This window comes from Thamnophis sirtalis, unplaced genomic scaffold, assembly GCF_051295495.1.
Source record: "Thamnophis sirtalis isolate CommonGarterSnake01/CBP01778 unplaced genomic scaffold, rThaSir2_p1.2 scaffold_14, whole genome shotgun sequence".
NCBI classification, from domain to species: Eukaryota; Metazoa; Chordata; class Lepidosauria; order Squamata; family Natricidae; genus Thamnophis; species Thamnophis sirtalis.
Genome location: NW_028261394.1, coordinates 13,795,763 through 13,820,013, shown reverse-complemented (window position 1 = coordinate 13,820,013; position 24,251 = coordinate 13,795,763). Strand labels below are relative to the sequence as shown.

The 24,251-nt window shown below is 44.4% G+C and overlaps 1 protein-coding gene across 2 annotated transcripts in view; it reads right to left on the bottom strand.

Annotated features, from left to right (window-relative positions):
• The window catches only part of MSS51 (MSS51 mitochondrial translational activator), a 32,679-nt gene extending 8,603 nt beyond the window's left edge, over positions 1–24,076 (bottom strand). The window contains exons 1-5 of one of the 2 annotated variants that reach the window (XM_087728931.1): positions 23,941–24,076; positions 15,972–16,192; positions 13,969–14,124; positions 12,756–12,880; positions 10,761–11,324 (exon numbers count right to left, since the gene is read on the bottom strand). In XM_087728931.1, the coding sequence (XP_087585057.1) occupies positions 10,761–11,324; positions 12,756–12,880; positions 13,969–14,124; positions 15,972–16,156 (1,030 nt within the window). In that variant the 5' untranslated portion in view covers positions 16,157–16,192; positions 23,941–24,076. The remainder of the gene's footprint in view (positions 1–10,760; positions 11,325–12,755; positions 12,881–13,968; positions 14,125–15,971; positions 16,193–23,940) is intronic. The other variant, XM_087728932.1, reaches the window with a different exon arrangement.
• Between the last annotated feature and the right edge of the window lie 175 nt (positions 24,077–24,251).

Genomic DNA, 24,251 nt, shown 5'->3' with positions numbered 1-24,251 from the left:
AAAATTTTGAGTCGTTCGGAGAACCAGCTGGCCCCAGAGTGGACTAGGAATAGAGATTTTGCCATACCCTTCCCCCAGGATTGGGGAGGGAATGGAGATTTTGCAGTATCCTTCCCCTGCCATGCCCACCAAGCCACGCCCACAGAACTGGTAGTAAAAAAAAACTGAATTTCACCACTGCTCCAAGGTCCCTTCCAACTCTTGTTATTCTATTCTATCATCTTTTTCCAAGGAGTTTAAATGAGAGGCCAATCTTGTAACCAGCCAGCTGTCCCATTTCTTTGCTCCTAATGGGTGGATAGGGATTAGAATAAGAATCCTATCTCTAGATGTGCCCACCTACTCCCCACCAGATCATTCATTCATATAGCTGCCTAATTCAAATACATGATTCTGGGCAATTAAGATTATCCTCAATTGGCATAGCCACTGTACCTGAGGATGTCAAGGGTCATAACTCAACACATTGGTGATGCAACCTGGGTCAAACTGCCTGAACCAGCTTCACCTCGTCTAATCCTTTCCAGATGTCTGGGCTTTGGCCAAGGACATCTGTAAGGAGAAGTGATGTCATGCACATTGTGATATCATTACCTAAGCAGTGGCTGCACGTGGCATCATAATGGTTTCTAGTAGACATCCTTGAGCAATTCTACCTGATGTCCAAATCTTCCACTTGCAGAGAACTACAATAGTTGAAATATCCCTACTTCACAGAGCACTAAGGTTGGAAAAGCAACTCTACAGCTGCTGTAACAGCATCCTCACCCAACCAACAAAGCTCCCTTTATGGATTTGGAAGTATGGCGGAAGAGCTAGGAAGCAACCAGGAAAGGTTATCTCAAGAAACAATGGAGGGAAACCAGGAGTGAAATGCTCTGAAGTCTGCTACTAGTTTGTTTTGCGCGCGTGTTTCGTCTTCGCAGGATTTTCTGTTTTCTAGCTAATATAAATCGCGAGGCACAGCTGATTGTCACAGCTGATTGTCACAGCTGATCCTTGGAACTTTTTTTGTTACTAAAAAAAAGTTTAAGACGATCCGCTGTGACAATCAGCTATGCCCCGCGATCATCGGAACTTTTTTTAAAAAAACTTTTGTAAAGCATTTTTTTACTACCAGTTCAGACGAACGGTAGCATTTTTGGTTCCACCACAAAACCGCGTTCGAGAGAAGGAAGAATGAAAGTTGGAGGGGGATGAAAGAGGGTGTATGGTGGGCTAAGGCGGTATATTGGGTTTGTATTGTAGGGGGCATTCTCTATAAAAGTGAGGGCTGTGTTTATTACTCAATGTTATATGCCTCGGTTACACAGTAAACATGTGATTGTATAGAATGAAATGGAAATAAAAAGATTTGTATCGGGGATGCTGCAATAATTGTAGGTGAAAAAATGGCCATTAATTCACTTTTTTTCCCGGTACGGTTGTAACTTCAAACAGTCGCTAAATAAAAGCTTGTAAGTAGAAAAAAAAAAAAAAACCCGCGTTCGACTAAAGCGCGCTCGACGAAACCGTGTACCTGATGTCATCACAGCGCGACGAAAAAAGCATGCTGTGAGCGCTAAAGCTAAAATTAACCCCTAAACCTAAACCTAACCCCCCGAAACCTAACCCTAAACCTAACCCTAAACCTAACCCTAAACCTAACCCTAATCCTAACCCTTAACCTAACGCTAAACCTAACCCTAACCCTTAACCTAACCCTTACCTTAACTTGAATCAGCTTGCTTTCAAAGCGCTTTTTAAAGCGCCCTTTTTTCTCCGCGGTCGCTGTTGTCACGCTGCTGATGACATCAGTGACGCGCTTTAATCGGACGCGCTTTAGTGGACCGCGGTTTTGTCATGCCACGGCATTTTTTACTACTGCTTCGGCGAACCGGCCCAAACTGGTAGGATTTCACCCCTGATGGAAACTAAACAAGGAGACAAGCAAGCTGGAACTAAGGGGAATGGTGAGGAAAATCAGTGGAACAGTTTGCTGTCACAACCTGTGGGAGCTTCATCACTGGAGGTTTTTAAGGAGAGACTGGACAGCCACTTGTCTGAAATGGTATAGGATCTCCTGCTTGAGCAGGGGGTTGGACTAGAAGGCCTCCAAGGTCCCTTCCAACTCTATTCGGGTTGATAAAAATTGAACATTTGTGTGAGAAGGATTATCCGCATTATAAGACTGCAGTTACTTGAGACAACCGAATTCCACCTGAGCTTCAAGTGCTTCAAGTTCATACTACCACCTTGCAGCTGCCTTTGGCTTAAGTAGCTAGTGAGTACTCTGTTAGCAAGATGATTAGCCTCATCCTTGTGTAAAAAGATTTATAGCATCCCTCTTAATCCTGACCCTTTGGGCCTTAATCCTACCATGCTGATGGACAGCAACAGCTGACTGCCAACAAGGCAGGCGGGGTGGGCAAATTTCTCGCTATAGGTTGAGTTGACGTCCACCAGCTATTTTGCTGAAATATTCAATACAAGAGCAATGGTGGGACAGTGGTTAGAATGCAATATTGCAACTTTGGTGTCGGAGAAGACTCTGTAAGATGCCTACAGATTAACAGAATTGGAAGGGACCATTTAGGTCATCTAGTCCAACCCCCCTGCTCAAGCAGGAGACCCTACACCATTTCTGACCAACGGCAGCCCAATCTCTTCTTGAAAACCTCCACTGATGAAGCTCCCACAACTTGGAGATTCCCCGTCATCCTGGACATGGTTGTCCCAAAGGTGCTTTTTTTTCTCAAGAGGCAACTGGACTTTCTGGTTTTTCTTTGAAGAGGTTTTGCTTCTCATCCAAGAAGCTTCTTCAGCTCTGATTGTGGATGGCGGGGAACTCCTTAGTCTGGAGTTTGATCCTGACCAGCTCAAGGTTGACTCCACCTTCCATCCTTCTGAGGTGGGTCAAATGAGGACCCAAAATGTTGGGGGCAAGAGGCTGACTCTGTAAACTGCTTAGAGAGGGCTGTAAAGCACTGTGAAGTGGTATGTAAGCAAGTACTACTGCTGATTAGCTGTAGAGGACAGTGGTTAGAATGACACATTGCAGGCAAATTCTGCCCACTGCCCGGAGTTCAATCCTGACCAACTCAAGGTTGACTCAGCCTTCCATCCTCCCGAGGTGGGTAAAATGAGGACCCAGATTGTTGGGGGCAATAAGGCTGACTCTGTAAACTGCTCAGAAGGGGTTGTAAAGCACGATGGGGCAGAATACGTCTTAAGTGCAATTGCTATTGCTATTCTGGAATCAGGAGTTCCTCTTGGGGAGAGCACCGGTGACATATTTCACATTATTGGCTGGGACTAAGGATCTCTCGCGTGTTTTTGCAAAAGGCTCAGAGGCCACCTCGTGGGAAATGTTGCTGACGTGCTGTGTCTCCTTCTAGGTGTCTGCCAGGGCAAAAATCAGAGGCATCACAAGAACCTTGTGAGAAATCCCAGACTGGTGGCTGGCTAAATATATCTGTAAACATAGCTACTTTGGAAAGGGAACCAGACCAATTAACAGGCGTTATCGCTGCGAAGGACTACAAATCTCATTAAGCCTGTTGCCTAGGTTTGAACCCTTCTGTTAAGCCATGTCTTGCTTCATCCTAAATAGCTAAGCTGTGAGTGGCTTGGCTCATCTATTGCACTGACTAAGCCCAAATCAAACACAGCTGATAATAAGGCTTTGGGAGATGTGTTGAATGTAGCCAATATATCTTTCAGTAGCTGGCTTCCCAAGCTCTGCCGCAGTCATTCTATCCCCAGGACTGGGTGATTGATGCTTGGCAGATGAAACCTGCACACTGAACAAGGCATCCTGCCCTTATCTGCGAAGCCCTTATCCGCGGAGACATAAGTGCGAAGACTAATTCGCGCCGTTCGAAGTGCTAAGGAAAAATGCGACCCTACCGCGATGACATAATCGCGGAGGGCAAATCCGCGCATTCCCAAGCACTCAGTACCCTAAACCTAACCCTAAACCTAACCCTAAACCTAACCCTAAACCTAACCCTAACCCTAACCCTAACCCTAACCCTAACCCTAAACCTAAAACTAAACCTAACCCTAAACCTAACCCTAAACCTAACCCTAACCCTAACCCTAACCCTAACCCTAACCCTAACCCTAACCCTAACCCTAACCCTAAACCTAACCCTAAACCTAACCCTAAACCTAACCCTAAACCTAACCCTAAACCTAACCCTAAACCTAACCCTAAACCTAACCCTAAACCTAACCCTAAAACAAACCCCTAAACCTAATCCTAACCCTTACCTTAATTGAAATTGGCTTTCTGCCGTGGCGCCGTTTTAAAGCGCCCTTCTGTTGCCGCGCTGTTGTCGCGGCGGTGATGACGCGCGGTGATGACGTCGCAGCTTTAGCGACACGCTTATGTCTCCGCGGATAAGGGCTTCGTAGTTTTGTCATGCCACGCCCTTTAAGAGCTGGTTTCCCCTCAAAAGATGCTATCCAATTCTGGGTGGTTTTCTGTTTTTTACTGAGATTTAGGAAGGAGAGAAACCTTAGCGGTAAATTCTGGAAAAATCATTCCATGAATGCTCTCTTTCCATGGCTACACGATTATTATTACTCACACTTTCAGCCAGGCGCTTGATTGGATCTGAGCCAGGGGTGGGATTCAATTTTTTTTAACTACCGGTTCTATGAGTGTGGCTTGGTGGGCATGGCAGGGGGATGATAGTGCAAACTCCACTCCCCTTTCGCTCGTCTTTTTTTCCTGATGGGAGGGGCCATTCACCATCCACCTGTGGCCTTTACTCCCAAGTCGACCCCTGTTCTTTAGCTGTTCCCTTCGTCTGGCAGCTCTGCACATGCGCACACTGGGAACAGGTTCCAGCTGTTCATCTGCCTCACTGATGTCTGACTCCGAAGGCAGCTGATAACTGGCATACGGCACTGGCCCCCTCTCTGCCTCTGACGCACAGCACTCCTCAGAGCCTTCCCCAGACTCCAGGACTGGCCCAGATTCCTCCCCAACCTCCCCACTGTCAGAATCTGGCAGGCCACAGCACCAACTTTCCTTTTGCCATTCAAAATAACAACTGCTGACATGTTGCCCCACCTCAGGAATATTGAAGAATTGGTGCCTGATGTTTTAAGTTTCCTTCCTTTTCTCTCAATCTCGCTCACACATAACCTTTGCCTTTTGTTCTATGTTCTTTAAGGATGCTTTTCAAGCAGGGTGGAGGGGAAATCAGAAGGCATCTGGTGGCAACTTTTCCAACTAACAAAGTTTATTAAAGGTGGGTACGTGACAGCAAATGTATTAAATTTGTTAGCCAGAAAAGAATCCCGCCACTACAGGTAAGTTACCTGCTTAGCAACCATTTGAAGTTGCAACAGGCTACCCATGACCTCGATTTGAAGCTCCAATGGTTCTGCTTCTCACCCCCTGAACTTAAGGCGCTTGGCCATACAGCTGCATTTATGGCCATTTCGAGCATTCTGCAGTCACATGGCCATAAACTGGCATTTATTTCTGATTTTCAACAAAACCCCACTCCTTTTTTTAACGACCCCATAATCCCTTGTGGGGTGGAGTCTGGGCAACTGAATGGAGCTGGGTGTTTACTGGCCGGATGCCCTTCCTGTTGCCAATGTGGACCTTAGTTCAGCAGATATATTCTCATTGTGCCCAGAGTGAGAAATATCTGTCTCTACCCAGGATCGAAATCACAGCCTCCTGATTGCAAGGTGAGAGTAATACCTCCAGGCCACTGCACCACTCTGTTTTCAGCAAAACCACAATCTCAGCAAACCATTGTCCTGCTTAATGACTACAGCATTCACTTAATGACCCCCTCAAGAAAGGTCCTAAAATCACACCAATCACATGATGGGCCCGTTTTACAATCATCATGACTTCTGACCACAATGGAAAGGCTACATTATGGCTGTAACTGGAGGACTACCTATAGACTCTCCCGGTTTCTGTGTTACTGCAGACCAGCGCTTCTCAACTTTTGGCAATCCAGCATGGCTGGCTGTGGCATTGGGGGAGTTGAACTCCACACATCTTAAAGTTGCCAAGGTTGAGAAACACTGCCACAGACTAACCCAGCTCTCCTCTTACAATGCCCGTCAGACTGGAGGGGATCAAAGCATGTGCTTGAGCAGTTTCTGCAGAAGAGCAGGGCAAACCAGGGGGGTGGAGTTAAGTACGTCACCAGCCTAGAATCATTATGTCACCACAAACAGCCTGAATCCCAATGGTCCCTCTTGAATTCCATTGACTCTAATCAGGTGGCAAATTAGTGTTGAACTTTAATTGACCAGCTTCTTATGTCCTATAGTACATTGAACAATAAACTCTTGTGAACTGCAACTTAACATACGGGCCTAATCCTTTGAACCTGACAATTTCCAACCTTCCCAACAAGGACAGAAAACTGCGCCCCTATGCAGAAATGGGTGAAAATTGTCCTTTTCCCTTTGAGCTGGGCGTAGACCTGTGGTGGATTCCTACAGGTAGTGGCATGCTGGCCTGGGCGCCTGAACCAGCAGTGACCCAGGCCTGCCATGCCCCCGAACTGGTTCCCTGGTCACCGCTGCCTCCGTCACCATCTTGGTTTTCAATTCTATGCATGCACAGAACAATTTTAATTGGATCACCCATGCGTGCACAGCGCACATCCAATGCGCATGTGCAGTACGCTCATGAACGAACTGGTAGTAGTGGCTACCGGAACTCCCTCCTGGTGTAGACAAACCCTTTTCAAGAGAACACAGTTCTAACCTGCCGTGATTTAAGCCTTTCTATCAGTTGGAATTCTTCTCCTACAGATAAAACTCTTAATCTCTTCTGGAATTCCATGGTTCTTAGCTCAGAGACGGATTTAGAAGTAATCTGAGTAGCAGATTTTTTTCTTGAACCCACCTCCTTTTTCTTGGAAGTGCAAAATATCAAGTGCCAACTTTGGACAGACATGCACAGAGGCAGATTTCATAGGATGACTCTCTGAACAGCGAGAAAGTCGCTGTCAGCCCCGGATTTCCCTCTATAAGAACAAATCCTGCTGGAATTAATATGTGCAAATTTTAATTTCATCTCTCAACTGGATTTAGGTTAGAACAGGAGTGTCAAACTCAACGTCCAGGGGTTGGATCCGGCCCGCAAGGTGCTTAAATCTGGCCCACGGGGCTGCCTTGGCAGAAGCTGGGACAAGTCACGGGAGCTCACTCTGCTATGCGGCACTAGGGATTTGAACCGCCGAATTGCTGACCTTTCTTATCGACAAGATCAGCATCTCAGCTACTGAGCCACCCTGAACTCTTTTACTTATTACTTCCTTATTCTTATTTATATTTTCTCTTACCTACTTTTTAGGTACTTTTTAGGCATCCCTCTTAAGCCTGGATATGAGATTCCAAATAATAGAAATCTAAGAGGAGCGAATTTAGGAATGAACATTAGCAGTGGTCTTTGGTTGGATGCCTAATAAATTAATCCACCTGGCACATGATGTTGAACCAAACTGAGCAGGTTTTTAGAACATACTAAGCCACCTTAAAAAAAAAATAGAATGGACATTAAAAGTAACAAACCTAGCAGAGATGGCTAAAATATCAGCATATCTCAAGGATCACTCAAATGAGAGATATAAACTGGAGTGGAGAAAATGGATTGACTATATTCAAAATAAATATGGAACTAAGAAATTCCAGATAGTTTATGACTGAAGAAACAAGGAATGATATAATCTGTTTAGATTTAGCCTAGCAAAGAGGAGTTAAAGCTTAAATAAAAGATACCAACTTTTTTAAAGTTTATTTTAGAACATCTTTGTTAAAGATTTATACCCTGTATTGGTTCTGGGAAGTCGGGGGGGGGGGAGGTTGGGGGGGTTGGGGGAGGGTAGGGGGGGAGGTAAACATTTGTAAAAGTTTTTTTTCTAAAATTTTCAATAATAATAATAATAATAATAATAATAATAATAATAATAATAATAATAATAATGGAAAGTCAGAAATAGAAATCCAATCATTGACAAACACAGTCCGAGTATTCAGCACCGATATGCAGTTTGGCATGGAAAAATGCGCCACTGTATCCATAAAAAGGGGCAAAATCACTGCATGTGAGGGAATTGAAATGCCCAATGACCAATTAATTAAATGCAAAGAAAATGAAGCCTACAAATACTTAGGCATTCTGCAGTTGGATAACATCAAGCATGGAGAAGTAAAAACTATTGTCAGGCGAGAGTACACCAACAGAGTTAGGAAAATTTTGAAATCTAAATTGAATGGTGGAAATACAATCAAGGCCATAAATACCTGGGCAATACCAGTTATAAGATATACAGCTGGTATAGTTAACTGGACACAAGCTGATTGGGACCTTTTGGACCGAAAAACCAGGAAATTAATGACAATGCACTACAGTTTACATCCACGTGGTGATACTGATAGACTATATCTGCCCCAAAAATCAGGTGGCAGAGGATTATTACAAGTGAAGCAAGCAGTTGAAGAAGAAAAACATGCACTAGCTGATTATTTAAAAGAAAGTCAAGAACATCTATTAATCGAAGTAAAGAACAAAAATCTACTGAAGGCCCAACAGACGAAACAAGAATACAGAAAAGATGTGATAAAATCAAGAATGGAGAGTTGGCAGAACAAAGCACTGCATGGCCAATTTCTGGAAAAAATAAAAGATAAAGTGGACAGTGAACAAACTTGGTTATGGTTAACAACAGGTACATTAAAGAAAGAAACAGAGTCACTAATCCTGGCTGCGCAAGAACAAGCTATCCGCACAAATGCCATTAAGGCCAAAATTGAAAAATCCTCTGATGATGCCAAATGCAGACTTTGCAAAGAAGCTGATGAAACTGTTGATCACATCCTCAGCTGCTGTAAAAAAATTGCGCAGACTGATTATAAATTGCGGCACAATTCAGTAGCGCAAATGATCCATTGGAATTTGTGCAAAAATTATAATATTAAAACAGCAACAAACTGGTGGGAACATCAGCCTGAAAAAGTCACCGAAAATCAGATGGTCAAGATCTTGTGGGATTTCCGTATACAAACCGACAAAATACTGGCGCATAATACACCAGACATCATACTGGTTGAGAAAAATAAGGTCACAATCATAGACATCGCAATACCAGGTGATAGCAGGGTCGCCGAGAAGGAACATGAAAAAATTGCAAGATACCAGGACTTAAAAATCGAAATTCAACGATTATGGCACAAACCAGCAGTAATAATTCCAGTGGTAATTGGCACACTGGGTGCTATACCAAAAGCACTGGAATTACATTTAAAACAGTTAAAAATTGACAAAATCACCATCAGTCAAATGCAAAAAGCCGCACTGCTTGGATCTGCACGCATATTACGAAAATACGTTACAACGTCCTAGGCCCCTGGGTGGGGCCCGACTAGTAACCAATGCCAAATCCGGCGAAACAACTGGCCGCTGTGATACAATTGTATAATAATAGATAATAATAATAATAATAAAAATAAAGCAACCAATTAAAATAAGAGGAATGAATTGCCCCAAAATAGCTGCCTTGTGTTTTCAAATTTCCTGGGTCATGGCTTTGATGGAGCCTGAGTGAAGCCATGGTTTAGAGGTGGAGTTCTTACTTCATAATCAAGAGGCCATGAGTTTGATACTAGATAAGTATTTCTCTCTCTGGGCACGATGAATAAATATCAGCTGCAAACTTTGCACTGGTGACAGGAAGGGCATCCAGCCAGTAAATACTCCACTCCATTCAGTTGCCCCGACTCCACCCAGATGCAAGGGATTAAGGCAGTAGTGGGTTCTGTGTCCCGTTGCAACCGTACTGGTTGCAATGGGGCCCGACGTCCACCACATGAAAGCATGTAGCACACGCATGCATCCTTACTTCTTGCGACGCCTCCACGGGCCTCCACAATGCTCCAGATGCTTGGCAGAGCGTCATGCAGGTGCCGTGCGCTCCATGCACGTATGTGGAAGCACTGAAGAGCTCAAATACAGGTAAGGAGCTCGGGTGGGTGGGCCCTCCGGAGCACCGTACCAGAATGGTAACCAGTGTTCCAGGCAGGCACCGGTACGCCCGTATCAGGGCGTACCACCTGCAACCCACCACTGGATTACGGGGTCATTACAAGACCAAAATAGTTGCTTTGATGGACCTCACCCTTATGCTTCCTATTGGTGTGGGCTCTACAGGATCTGATGTTTTGCCTAAGCCAGCTTTTCCCATCATGTTATCCCTTAGTTGTGCTGAACTCTGGATACTCCCTGGTTCAAGTCCAGGGGTGGGCTGCTGAGTGTTCGCATGGATTCAGGAAATCCTCTAGCTAGGATTCTGCCAGTTTGGAGCAAACCCCCAAATGCCACTGCTGGCTGGCCATGCCCAACACACTCCCTCCCCTCCCAGGAGTCTCTTTGTGGCCTGTTCAAAGTGCAGGGCCCATGCGGAGACTCGGGGAGGGGGGAATCGGCCCTACGGAGGTTCCAGAAGTCCAGAAACGGGCTCGTTTCCACCCTCCGGAAGGCCTCCGGAACCCATGGGAAGCAGTTTTCTCCCTCCCAGAGGCTTGAGAAAAGCCTCCGGAGCCTGGAGAGAGTGAAAAACTCCTCCCTCCTATGTGGGGCAGGAGGCCAAGTAGGCCATGCCCACCCAGCAATGGGGCAGCGAACCCATTGCTGTCATTTTTGAAGCCCACCCCTGTTCGAGTCCAACATTACATTGCATTGAATTTCATGGGGCTAGATAATCCAAGAAGAATGCCATAAACCTTCATACCTGCATGAAAAGCGACCACCAGATCTGGTCGCGCCGCTTGCTGAGTTTCCACCTGTGATTCCCAGAAGTTGTGATAAAGGTCCTTGTAACTGCTGAGGTAGACCCTTTGCCGGGGTCCAAAGGCCACCAGCGGAGGTCTCATGATGGGTCCATCGACCACGTCCACCCCCACCATGACCACCTCTATGCCTTGATGCTTTGGAAACATCTGGGAGAGCTCATCGTAATCCGTAACCCGAGCATTGAGGGTCTCAGCATGAGAAGCTCCAACCACATGCACCGTGAGGGGCTTGGCATAAGGATCCAGGTGGAACATGCTCAGCCCGAGGCCAATGGTGACTGGCCTGGAGACAAAATCTGTGGTCACCCTCTTGATGGACTCCATCAGCTCCACCTCATTGGGCTTTGGTTTGCCTGCATTGGCCCAGAGAATGTTCATATAATGTCCGGCTTTGATAGCGCTAAGCTTTTCATCCAGATGTTCCTGCATCAAGAACCAGTCTTCCCAGCCTTGGAGGTCCTGGATATTTTTGCTCCATGTGCCTGTGTGGAAAGGGATGTCACCTACGAGAAGACAATGAGGATTTAGAAGAATCTTAGATTCCTAAAACTGACTGAGACCATCACATCCAACCTCTAAATCAGTGCATGGAGCATCTATAGGGAAGCTAAAAGAGCGATTACACAACCATGTGAAGGCCTGGCTAGAACTTCAACCACAAAGTTATGGCCACCACCTTTACTTCCCCCATCTCCAAAGATTCTGCTGGTGACCCATTCTAACGGAGAAGGCCTTCAAATACAACATTTTTGAGGATAAACCATTCCACTGATTAATTGTTCTCAGGATCAGGAAATTCTAGGTTGGCTCTTTTTAATGATCTTCCCCTGGTTAGTTCTTATCCTACCTTCAGGTGCCTTGGAGAATAGGTTGATTCCCTCTTCTTTGTGACAGCCCCTTAGGTATTGGAAGACTGCTATCATGTTACCCCTAGTCCTTCTCTTTGTTAGACTAGACATATCTAGTGTTGTGGCCCGTCAGCAGTGGCAGACTCAGGCAGGGAGGAGGCTGGGGAGGAACATGGACCAGTCCTGGAGTCTGGGGAAGGCTCTGATGAGGGCTCTGTGTCGGAGTCAGAGAGGGGGCCAGGGCCATCTGACAGTTGCCTTCGGAGTCAGACAACAGTGGGGCAGAAGAACAGCTGGAGCCTGTTCCCAGTGTGTGCATGCGCAGAGCTGCCAGGAGAAGGGAACAGCTAAGGGACAGCGGTCAATTTGGGAGTAAAGCCACAGGAGGATGGTGAATGGCCCCTCCCATAGGGAATAAAGAGGAGGGAACGTGGAGTGGAGTTTGCAGAAGACAATTAGTTCCTGACTCCTTGCCAAGTAATTGCTGCTACAGCATGGCGTTTGGAAGATATCGGCCTGGCAGCTCTCCAAGCCTGATCAAGGTCTGTAGTTGTGAAATCTCATGAAAGACTGTTGGCCAGGACTTTGCTGGAAAGGAATTCTCTTTAACATAAACAAAAGGGGTTTTATTGGGACAAGGAGTCGGCTTCGTGCTTTTGGGAAGCTTAGGTCAGAACACCTAGTTTTCTCCATCGTTCAGCTTATCCCTTAGCCTCCAGACCCCTCATCATCTTTGTTGCTCTTGTCTGCACTCTTTCTAGAGTTTCAACATCTTTATTGTATCACGGTGACCAGAACTGGATGCCGTATTCCAAGTGTGGAGGTTTTCAAGAAGAGACTGGACATCGATTTGTCTAGAATGACATAGGGTGTCCTGCTTGGGCATGGGATTAGACTAGAAGACCTCCAAGGTCCTTTCCAGCCCTATTATTCTATGGTCTTTGAAATATTCCCGACTAACACGTTAACCCCCTGGGTGTCTAACCATCATTTTTTTTAACTAAGTCACAAATGGCACAATCCACTGTAGTGGGATCCATCCCTATTGTTCTAAACCTCCTTAAGTGGAACTGAATCTCAAGCTACCTGTGAACACAAGCCATTCCGTGAGTCGGTCAAAAGCTGCCAGCTTCAGTTTCTTGCAGAATTTTTTGTGGCTGGGCCAGTTCAACCGTTGACATTCAGAACCACAATAATAGACATTCTGACACCTAGGAAGAAAAGGAGAACAATAAATCAATTCCAGACTTGTGATTTAGGTGCATTATTTCACTTCCAGTGAGCTAAATAGTCAGACATGTGGGCTATTGTGGTCTCCTAATCTTGCCAATCTCTTTCATGCACCCATCTCCTTTATCCATTGCTTTTCTTCTATTTAATCTTGCTTGCAACCTCAGAGGAGTTTTATGGCGTCTCTACAGGATTCACGCCTAGTATTTATTTTTTATTTATTGTAATTTGTCAAACGGAAACAAAAGTGGGAGCAATATAAACAATATAGTGACAGGAATGATAGGCAACTTAGTGCGCTTGTGCAGACCTCCTCTATGGACCTCTTAAGTATGAAGTGAGATCCACAGAAGTCCATTTGTAACTAAAACTGTGAAAATGTGTAGCTGAGACAACTGAATCAGTAGAGCCATGATGGCAAACCTATGCTACAGGTGCCACAGCTCAACTCCACTGTGCATGCGCACACGTCAGCTGATTTTTGAGTCTCTGCCATGCATGCACCGGGGGGGGGGGGGAGTTGACCTCTTCCTGGCTGCAGAGATTGGCACAGACAATGCATTTTGGGGCTCTGTGCCTCACATTTCCAGCCTCGAAACACTCCGTTTCAGCCCCGTTTGAGACTTGTTGAAGGCTGCTAGGATTGGCTGCACATCACCATCGATCACCGCCTCTTTGGGCCACGTTTTCGGGCAGCGATCGGAGCGTTTGAAGGCTGAAAACATGAGGTGCGGAGCCCAAAATGGCCACCCAGAAGAGCTGCTGCCTTCTCTTACCTCTTCTGCATTTCGCCTGCTTTACTAATTGCAACTCCCTGCTACGATCAGCTGTGCTTTTCAGCCCCCAAAGAGCGCTCGCTCACAACCAGTAAATGAATGCGCTGAAGGATGCTAGCCAGATGAATACCTGGTAGGCAGATATTTTTTTTTGCCTATTTTCCTCCCCCAAAACTAAGGTGTGTCTTATACTCCGGGGCGTCTTATACTCTGAAAAATACGGTAATGATTCTGCTGGAGGGAGAAAAGAAAGAATCCCTTTCTCTTGAAGGAGGGGGAGGTTAAATTTTTACCTTTTGCAACGCCGTAGGCTTCTTGGGTCAGGTAACGAATCGGGAAGTTTCTTGCACTCGACACAAAATTTGAACGTGTCTTCCATTTTCTGAAACATCTCAAAGTAAGATCGGATGCCAAAGTCCATGCCAGGGGTTTTGCCCTCGAGCGCAGATCTAGAAGGAAGCAGGCCATGCCAAAGAAAGGCTGAGGAAGAAATCATCCTATGCTAAGCCAGAGAACCATTCCCAACGTTCACATTTGGAAGTGAATCAGGTAAACACCTCCCTGATTCACTGAAGTATATAAGAAGAAGGAGAAAGACCAGCATAATCAGATTTGGATGATTATCTGATAAACAGACTAACAGAATTGGAAGGAACCTTGTAGATCATCTAGTCCAACCCCACCCACCCCTTTCCCAAGCAGGAGACCCTACACCATTTGTGACAGATGGCAGTCCAATCTCTTATTGAAAGCTTCCAGGGATGAAGCTCCCACAACTTCCAAAGGCAACTTCTGCTCCACTGGTCGATTGTTCTCACTGTCAGAAAATTTCTCCTTATTTCTAGGTTGAATCTCTCCTTTCCATCCACTATTCCTTGTCTGGCCTTCAGATGCTTTGGAGAATAGCCTGACCCCCTCCTCCCTTGTCAGCCCCTCAAATATTGGAAGACTGCTCTCCTGTCTCCCCTGCTCCTTCTCTTCCCTAGACCAGCCATGCCCATTTCCTGCAAGCGTTCATCATTAAATTTTAGGCTCCATTCCCCTAATCGTCCTGGTTGCTCTTCTCTGCACTTTTTCTAGAGTCTCAACAAGGGGTGAAATCCTCCAGGTTCGGTCCAACTAGTAAGGACAATTGACCTTGGTTCTGTGAACCGGTAGTAAAATTTTAAAAAAGCTTCTGATGATCGCACAGCTCAGCTGCTTTTTAAAACATTTTCCCCCCTGCCATTTTTCCCCTTTGCCCAAACCGGCAGGGAAAAAATAAAAGCTTTAAAAAAAGCTGAAAGTGGAAAAAAAATTGGTCACGCCCACCCAGTCACATGACCCCTGCAAGCCACGCCCACAGAACCAGGGTGGGGTGGGGGATTAGATTTCACCAATGGTCTCAATATCTTTTTAGTGTGGTGAACAAAACTAAATTTAGGCAGTTTAGCCTTCCTGTTAGAGTCGATCGCCCGGCCTGATCTACGTAATGGAGATGATGTTTTATTAGCAGGTCAAATATTGGTCATTGTAAACCGTGTCCAACTCCCCTCTCCCCACACTAATGTCATCGGAAACAAAGACAACAACACAAGCAATAATTCCTACTTTAAGATCAGAGGTTTATTGTTTCTAATAATTTGGAACATTAGAACTGAATAGATATAAAAGATATAATAGCAATAATACACTGCATGAACATATTATTGCAGAGGGCCAATGAGATATAGCAAGTCCTACAAGGACTGCTGTACATCAAAGGGCCCCGAGCTGATTTTGAACTCTATCCTTGATACTGTTTTTCTAACCACATACATGCTTCACAACAGTGGTGGGTTCCGCATCCCGCTCCAGCTGAGGGCTTAAAAGACCAGTAAGGAGCTTGGGCTGCCAGGTGGGCCCTCCGGTATCTGGTGCTCCAGGCAGGCTCTGGTACGCCTGTACCGGGGTGTACCGCCTGCAACCCACCACTGCTTCACAACCTCACCAACTGTCACTTTCTGTGAACACCTGTGTACATTACTTTCAATTCCTCATTTCCAACAGTTTCATTCTTCCTGTTTTAAACGAATCCATCCAACTGCATATTTTGCAAATATATATATATATATTTCACAGTTAGTAATGGTTCAGCAGGATTACAAATTCTTCTGGTAAATTTTGAAATCATCCTAGCTGAAAACTTTGGCTCAGATCTCTTTCTTCTGGGGCCTTCTATTACCCGTAGGATTTATTGAATCTAATAGATCAATAGGCTATGTTTCTTGATTCTCACACCCATATTTCCCGCATTCTGTTTGCTAATCCAGCTCACCTATATTCATCGTAATTCTTCATGTTGAGTTTCTGAAGGATAACTTGGGACAGCCCAGGAACGTTGCTCTCCATCGCTTGGAAACCCAACGCATCCATTTTTGCCCCGGTGAGAACAGTGGCCTCTGCTGAGTTGTTCTTAGAATATCTACTTTTGGAAGTCTTTTTTTTGCTCCGCTGAGACATCTTTAACAGATTGGGAAGATCTAGACTGGAATCCACCTATCAAAAGGGGAAGCAGCCAATATTATTTTCAACCTCCTTCGCCTTGAGACACAGTAGATCTTACTATGGGCCTTCATGAATGGAATAAAGGTATTAGGTAAGCATGATATTATATTTAATATAATATATAGGTATTCCTCAACATACGGTCACAATGGAGTCCTAAATTTCTGCTGCTAAGCGAAACATATATTAAGTGAGTTTTGGCCCATTTTACAACCTTTCTTGCCACCGTTGTTCAGTGAATCACTGCAGTTGTTAAGGTAATAACACGGTGGTTAAGTGAATCTGGCTTCCCCATTGACCTTGATTGACTGCAGGTTGCAACCCCGGGACATACAACCATCATAAATATGAGCCCATTGCACCTGAATTTTGATCATGTGACCATCAGGATGCTGCAACGGTGATAAGGGTGAAAAATAGTCATGTTTCTGCAGGGCTGCGGAAACTTTGAATAGTCACTAAATGAATGGTTGTACGTTGAGAACTACCTGTGTTGATTTAACAATAGAATAGAATAGAAGTTAGAGAATAGAATAGAATAGAATAGAATAGAATAGAATAGAATAGAATAGAATAGAATAGAAGTTAGAAAATAGAATAGAATAGAATATGGAAATAGAATAGGAATAGAATAGAATGGAATAGAAAGGAATAGGAATAGGAATAGAATATGGAAATAGAATAAGAATAGAATATGGAAATAGAATAGAATAGAATATGGAAATAGAATAGGAATAGAATTGAATAGAATAGGAATAGAATTAGTATTAGTATTAGGATTAGGATTAGGATTAGGATTAGGATTAGGATTAGGATTAGAATAGGAGTAGGAGTAGGAATAGGATAGGATAGGATAGGATAGGATAGGATAGGATAGGATAGGATAGGATTGAATAGAATAGAATAGAATAGAATTGAATTGAATTGAATTCTTTATTGACCATGTGTGATTGGACACACAAGGAATTTGCTGCAGAAGTTCTTAGTGTAGATAAAGAAAAATAAAATAGAATACCTTCATCAAGAATCATACAACACTTACTGATGGTCATAGGTTACTAATAAGCAATCAAATCATACTAGGAAACAAATACTATAAATTGTAAAGATACAAGCAACATGGCTATAGTCATAACTGGGAAGAGATAGGTAGTAGGAAGAATGAGAAGAATCTTAGTAAATTGTTTGACAATGTTGTGGGAATTAGTTGTTTAGCAGAGTGGTGGCATTCAGGAAAAAAATGTTCGTGTGTCGAGCTGGTGTGCAATGCTGAAGGTAAGGATTGAAATAATTTATGTTGAGGATGTGAGGGGTCTGTAGATATTTTCACAGCTCTCTTTTTGACTTGTGCAGTAGACAGGTCCTCCATGGAATGCAGGTTGGTAGCATTTTTTTTTTCTGCAGTTCTAACTATCCATTGAAGTCTGTGTTTGTCTTGTTGGGTTCCAGAGCCAAACCAGACAGTTATGGAGGTGCAGATGATAGACTCAATCATTCCTCTGTAGAACTGTATCAGCAGCTCCTTGGGCAGTTTGAGCTTCCTGAGTTAGTGTTATTATTATACGTTAAATCGGAAAAGACTTGCAAGTGGGGCACCTTGAGGAGAGACGGGATGGGCAGACAGGAAATGAATAAGGTACTCAACAGCGAAAGGTAAAATGTTTTAGACAAGGTTTCATTTTAACCGAAGATTGAACAACTGCATGATTCACTTAACAACTGCAGCGACCTGCTAAAGAACCCCAAACAGGAAGGTCGTAAAATTGAGCCTATGGTGTGCAACTGTTCTACCACAAAACCGCGGAGGACAAAATCGCGGTCAACGAAAGCGCGTATGTGACGTCAACACAGCGCGACGGAAAAGATCGAAAAATATCGAAAAATGTAAAAATAAAGCTAAAACCTTCCCCTAACGCCCCCAAACCTAACCCTAAACCTAAACCTAAACCTAACCCTTAACCTAACCCTAAACCTAACCCTAAACCTAACCCTTAACGTAATGAAAAACCTAACGCTAACCCTTAACCTAACGCTAAACGTAACGGTAACGCTCTAACCCTAACCCTAACCCTTAACCTAACCCTAACCCTAACCCTTAACCTAACCCTTACCTTTATGTGAATCGGCTTGCTGTAATTTAATTTTTATTTCAATTTTTCGATCTTTTTCGTCGCGTTGTGATGACGTCACATACGCGATTTCGTCGACCGCGCTTTTGTGGAACGCGCTTTTGACGGGTCACGGTGTGCAACAACCGCCTTGCTTAGCAACAGAGATTCTGGTTCCAATCGCAGTCGTTAAATCGAGGACTTAATGAAAACTCTTCCCTTCCCCTGCCTGTTGGATTGCTCTTGTCACAGTGAATCTATTTGCAGTGCCAGGATCCTCACCCAATTTTTTCTCCCGGCTATCAGCCTTCATCATCTCCCTTGCTTTGCACCTGCTCCCTTAAATCAATCCTTCCTAGGAGAGACGATGGGCCTATGATAAGGTCTGTGGCCGGCTGCCAGCCGAAGACAACGCAGCCAATCTTCATTTGACAGTGTGCCTGTCCAAGCCAAAGACCTGTCAGCTTGTTTTGCAAGAGATGCTCTTGGCTGACAGCTCCAGCCTGAGTCGGAATGAAACCCGTCCATAGAATTCATGTGGGGTCCTGTGTTCATTTTTGGAACAGGCAACCCAAGTAAATAGAGGGAGTCCTTGAGCAACAGCCAGAATTGGAACCTGGATTTCCAAAAGCGGCTGTTTGGAGTGTCAGGCCTGCCCCGATCTGATCCCTTAGGAAAGAAAGACCCTTGACTCCTTTTTATTGAAGCAAAAGATTCTTTTATGAAGTTATGTTGACTGCAGTAAAGTCAGGAGAGCTCTGGGTTTCCCTCATTCAAAAGATACACAGAGGTTCCCCCTCATTCCAGCCTTATCTCCATGACTAGTCCATCTTCAGCCAATCAGAACTCGCCAAAGTGTTTTGAGAATGCTGAGAAATTTTGGGGTAAATCCACATACTTTCTCAGGATTCCGGGGCTTGGATAGTGGTACGAACTGGTTCTCTGATCTTTATCACTTCAGATCAGACATATGAACAATCCGATTTACGATCGTCACAGACTCCATTACAGTCGGATGTCAAGGACTACTTGTGAATCTTCAAGGCTGGTGCTAAGCATGTTGTCTTCTTTGACAGTCATGAAATTCTTTAAGTCAGGGGTTGGCAACCTTAAACACTCAAAGAACCACAAAGGTCCTAACTGGAAACCCCCTGTGCAATTCTGGAGCCGACCAGAAGTCCGGTTCCCCCACCATAGAGTCTCCTTCTAGTGTGGTGTCCTTTTTCCTCTGCCAACCAGAAGTCTTGTTCGCCCCACCATAGAGTCTCCTCCTAGCACAGCGTCCTTTTTCTTCTACCTGTCCTAACTGAAAGCCCTATCAATTGTGCCGACCGGAAAACCCGCCCCTTGCCATAGAGTCTCCTCCTGGCACACCCTGCTCCACCACCACCCCAACCAGAAGCTCCTCTCAAAATTGTGCTGCCAACTGGCGACAGGGAGCCGCAGCAGAGGGATGAAAGAGCCACATGCGGCTCCAGAGCCACAGGTTGCTGACCCCTGCTTTGAGCCATTTGTTTATGGCCAAACCAAGAAAAAAACAGCCTCACCAAAATCTCTATTCTGCTTTAGCTGCAGTGCAGACAATAAAGCAGTTGGAAAAGACAAGAGATTTGTTTAAAGCGAATTTGGGGAGGGGAAAACGTGTTGCTTCATGAAAGAACCAGCAGAATTTCAGGAGACACATAACCAGGCCATTCCCAGGCTTAATGCTGGCTTTCAGGCCTGCCACCCTGTAGAAGTCATAAGAATGCGAAACGATTTGCTTTCCGTCAACAGAGAGGAGAGAGAGAGAAAAATCGGGACGGCCGGTGAAGTATGCCAGCGCTTGTTAGCAGCGCAAAATGGCACAGAGTGCCTGGAATGTCTCTGTTTATCCCATGCATAGAGCGAAATTCTTTCAATTAATATCCAATTAGCCATGGTGGAGTGATGGGCAGGGATGTTCCTTGGTGGGAGCTCAGCCGGAAGAATTTTTCTTAAGCCCTCTTCCCAGTGGCAGACTTCAACAAGTGATATCCCATCTGACTTGTGACACTTCCAGACATGGTCTATTTTCAGACATCTTTAGAGCTAAAGTCAATCAGGAAAAGATATTCCCCTTCTCCAGTTTCAGATATTCTATTGTGCCAAGGGTTGGTGGCTTTCCAAATCTGTTGCTTGAGTTTTCTTGCTGGGATGGGGAAGATTGGCCACATAATGTTTCTGGACAGCAGAAGGGCTGTTACTCACCCCCCACCCCACCCCAAATTTAAATGTAGATAGTCCTCGACGAAGGACCACAACTGAGCCCCAAACATTCTGGAAGCTCAAACTGCCCAAAGAGCTGCTGATTCAGTTCTACAGAGGAATGATTGAGTCTGTCATCTGCACCTCCATAACTGTCTGGTTTGAATCTGCAACCCAACAAGACAGACAGCGACTTCAACGGATAATCAGAACTGCAGGAAAAACAATAGCTACCAACCTGCCTTCCATTGAGGACGTGTACACTGCACAAGTCAAAAAGAGGACTGCGAAAATATCTACAGACCCCTCGCATCTTGGACATAAATTATTTCAACTTCTATTCTAATTCTATTCTTACTCTATTCTATTCATTTCAATATGCTATCCTATTTTATCCTATCCTTCATTCAAATATTCTATTCTATTCTAATTCTATTCTTACTCTATTCTATTCTATTCATTACAATATCCTATCCTTCATTCCAATATTCTATTCTATTCTATTCTAATTCTATTCTTACTCTATTCTATTCTATTCATTCCAATATGCTATCTTATTTTATCCTATCCTTCATTCCAATATTCTATTCTATTCTAATTATATTCTTACTCTATTCATTCCAATATCATATCCTATCCTTCATTCCAATATTCTATTCTATTCTATTCTAATTATATTCTTACTCTATTCTATTCTATTCATTTCAATATGCTATCCTATTTTATCCTATCCTTCATTCCAATATTCTATTCTATTCTATTCTATTCTAATTCTATTCTTACTCCTATTCTATTCTATTCATTCCAATATCCTATCCAATCCTATCCTTCATTCCAATATTCTATTCTATTCTATTCTATTCCAGGTACTCCTTGACTTACGACCACAATTGAGCCCCATTCTATTGTTAAGTGAGACATTTGTTCACCGGGTTTTGCCCCATTTTATGACTTTTCTTGCCACAGTTGTTAAATGAATCACTGCAGCTGGTTAGTTTATAACCTGGTGGCTGAGGGAATCTGGCTTCCCCATTAACTTGGGTGGTCAGAAGGTTGCCAAAAGGGATCACGTAACCTTTGGGACACAGCCACGGTTATAAGCATGATTCCAGGACACCACAATATGAGTCCGTTGCATCTGAATTTTGATCACGTGACCATAGGGATGTTAATCTGTAGGCAGCTTACAGAGCCTTCTCCAACACCAAAATTCAATTGTATCGGTCTGTTTCTATCCTGCTTCTTCCAAACTTCTTCTGTTTAACTTGGGCAAAAACTATAGGATTGTAGAAGAGGGATGGGAACAGAGGTGAAATCCAGCAGGTTCTGACAAGTTCTGGAGAACCGGTAGCGGAAATTTTGAGTAGTTTGGAGAACCGGCAAATGCCACCTCTGGTTGGACCCAGAGTGGGGAGGGAATGGAAATTTTGCAGTATCCTTCCCCCAGGAGTGGAGAGGGAATGGGGATTTTGCAGTATCCTTCCCCTGGAGTGGGGAGGGAATGGGGATTTTGCAGTATCCTTCCCCTGGAGTGGAGAGGGAATGGGGATTTTGCAGTATCCTTCCCCTGGAGTGGGGAGGGAATGGGGATTTTGCAGTATCCTTCCCCTGGAGTGGGGAGGGAATGGAGATTTTGCAGTATCCTTCCCCTGGAGTGGGGAGGGAATGGAGATTTTGCAGTATCCTTCCCCTGCCACGCCCACCAAGCTACTTCCACAGAACCAGTAGTAAAAACATTTGATTTTCACCACTGGATGGGAGCCATATTCAACTGCCAGGAAACTTTATGGTTAAAAAGAAAAAAGCCAAACTCAGCCAACGTGGGTGAGGCAAATACTATTCCAGTCTGGTACCACCCACAAATCAGCCAATCAGCTTAAATGAACCGATTGGAGCTGAGGAACTGAGCCAGGGAAAAAGATATAGACTCTGTGGAACATCTGGAAATCTTCCAAGCTCATCTTCCATCAGAATGTTCCTCTGCCTCTTGCCTATAAGACAGGTAGTCCTTGATTCACAATCTTTTGTCTAGCAACTACTCAAAGTTACAACAGCACTGAAAAAACAACCGGTTCCCCCACTTAGAACCATCAGTGTCTCCAAAATTCAGGTGTTTTGCCAATTGGCATGTATTTATGATGGTTGCAACCTTCCCACCTGGCTTCTGACAAGCAAAGTTAATTACGCCAGATTTGTTTAAGGACTGTGTGATTCCCTTAACAGCCGTGGCAAAAAGGTCAAAGAATCAGGCACGATTCGCTCAATTGCTTTGCTTAACAATGGCTCCAGAGGTGGTATTCAGCCGGTTCTGACCAGTTCTGGAGAACTGGTAGTGGTACTTTTGAGTAGTTCTGAGAACCGACAAGTACCACCTCTGGCTGGCCCCGCCCTCATCTTTTCGCTGATCGGCTGGGTCTTCTTTTGTTGCCCTTGCATGGGAGGACAGACCTGGAAAGCAGGTTAGTGGGGTTGGGAGGGAATGGGGATTTTGCAGTATTCTTCTCCCAGGAGTGGGGAGGGAATGGGGATTTTGTTTGTGCTTCCCCTGGAGTTGGGAGAGAATGGGGATTTTGCAGTATCCTTCCCCCAGGAATGAGGAGGGAATGGGGATTTTGCAGTATCCTTCCCCTGCCACGCCCACCAAGCCACGCTCACAGAACCTGTAGCAAATTATTTTGAATCTCATGACTGAATGGCTCCTAATTGGAGTTGCAAGTTGAGGACTAATGTACAGTGAAAATATAGCATTGATTGATTGATTGATTGATTGATCTGTTCTAATTGTTCTGAGATGTAATCAGCTATATTCACAAAATGCACCAATCAGGGTTAAGAAATCATGATTTACAGGATGGACGCTAAACCGCAGAGGTTCGGTTCAAAAAAACCCCCAGAGAATCCAACCCCATCACGAGCTTGCCCGCCTCCCGCATCCAAGCATGTTAGCTCATGTTAACAAAACAATGAGAGCTTTGCAAAATCTCTACAAAAGGTGGAACACATGCCTAAATAGCAAATAAACACATAAATAAACATTTTTCTGTCTTGTTTCAAAAGGAGGCAGTGATTCACCCAAGAGAAAGACCCGAATTTATTCCCCAAAAACATTTTTGGGGGAAAAAGGACGCAGAATATCCCATCTGTTTCTCACAGCTAGAGCAAAATTAATTTTACTGAAAATTAAACGGGCCTGTTTCTAAGGCGTCTCAAGATCCATTTGTTGCAAACTCAAATAGTTGGAGGGAAAATTGACCCAACTGTGGCTTAAAGTAGAAGTACTATGCAAGCTAGTAAATCCATAAATAGAAATTATCTTGGTCTAACTGGGTTAGGATTTGATGAAAATGCTAGTCAAACAAAGCACAACTTAAAAGCTTAGATTGAAAGCTCGGGAGATAAACTCACCTGCTTGAGGTCTTCGTTCCTTGGATTGTCCCAGAAGAGGGAAAGAAAGTTTCTTGCGCTGTCCCCACCTTCTCAATGCAGAAAGGCTACGGGAGGCCTCTCGTTTGTGAAGATCCAAGCCAGTCCCCAATCTGACAGGAGGAAGATTCTGACTATTTGGGCAAGAGAACTGTTGAATGCTGAATTTATCTTCAGTCAATAGTCTCAGCATCCCCTTTGGACTGCATCTGCCCCCTACAGGAAGACAGGGGGCATTACGAGAGCATCTTAACACAGGGTGTGCTATACAGGTAGCCGTTTGACTTCCCAGA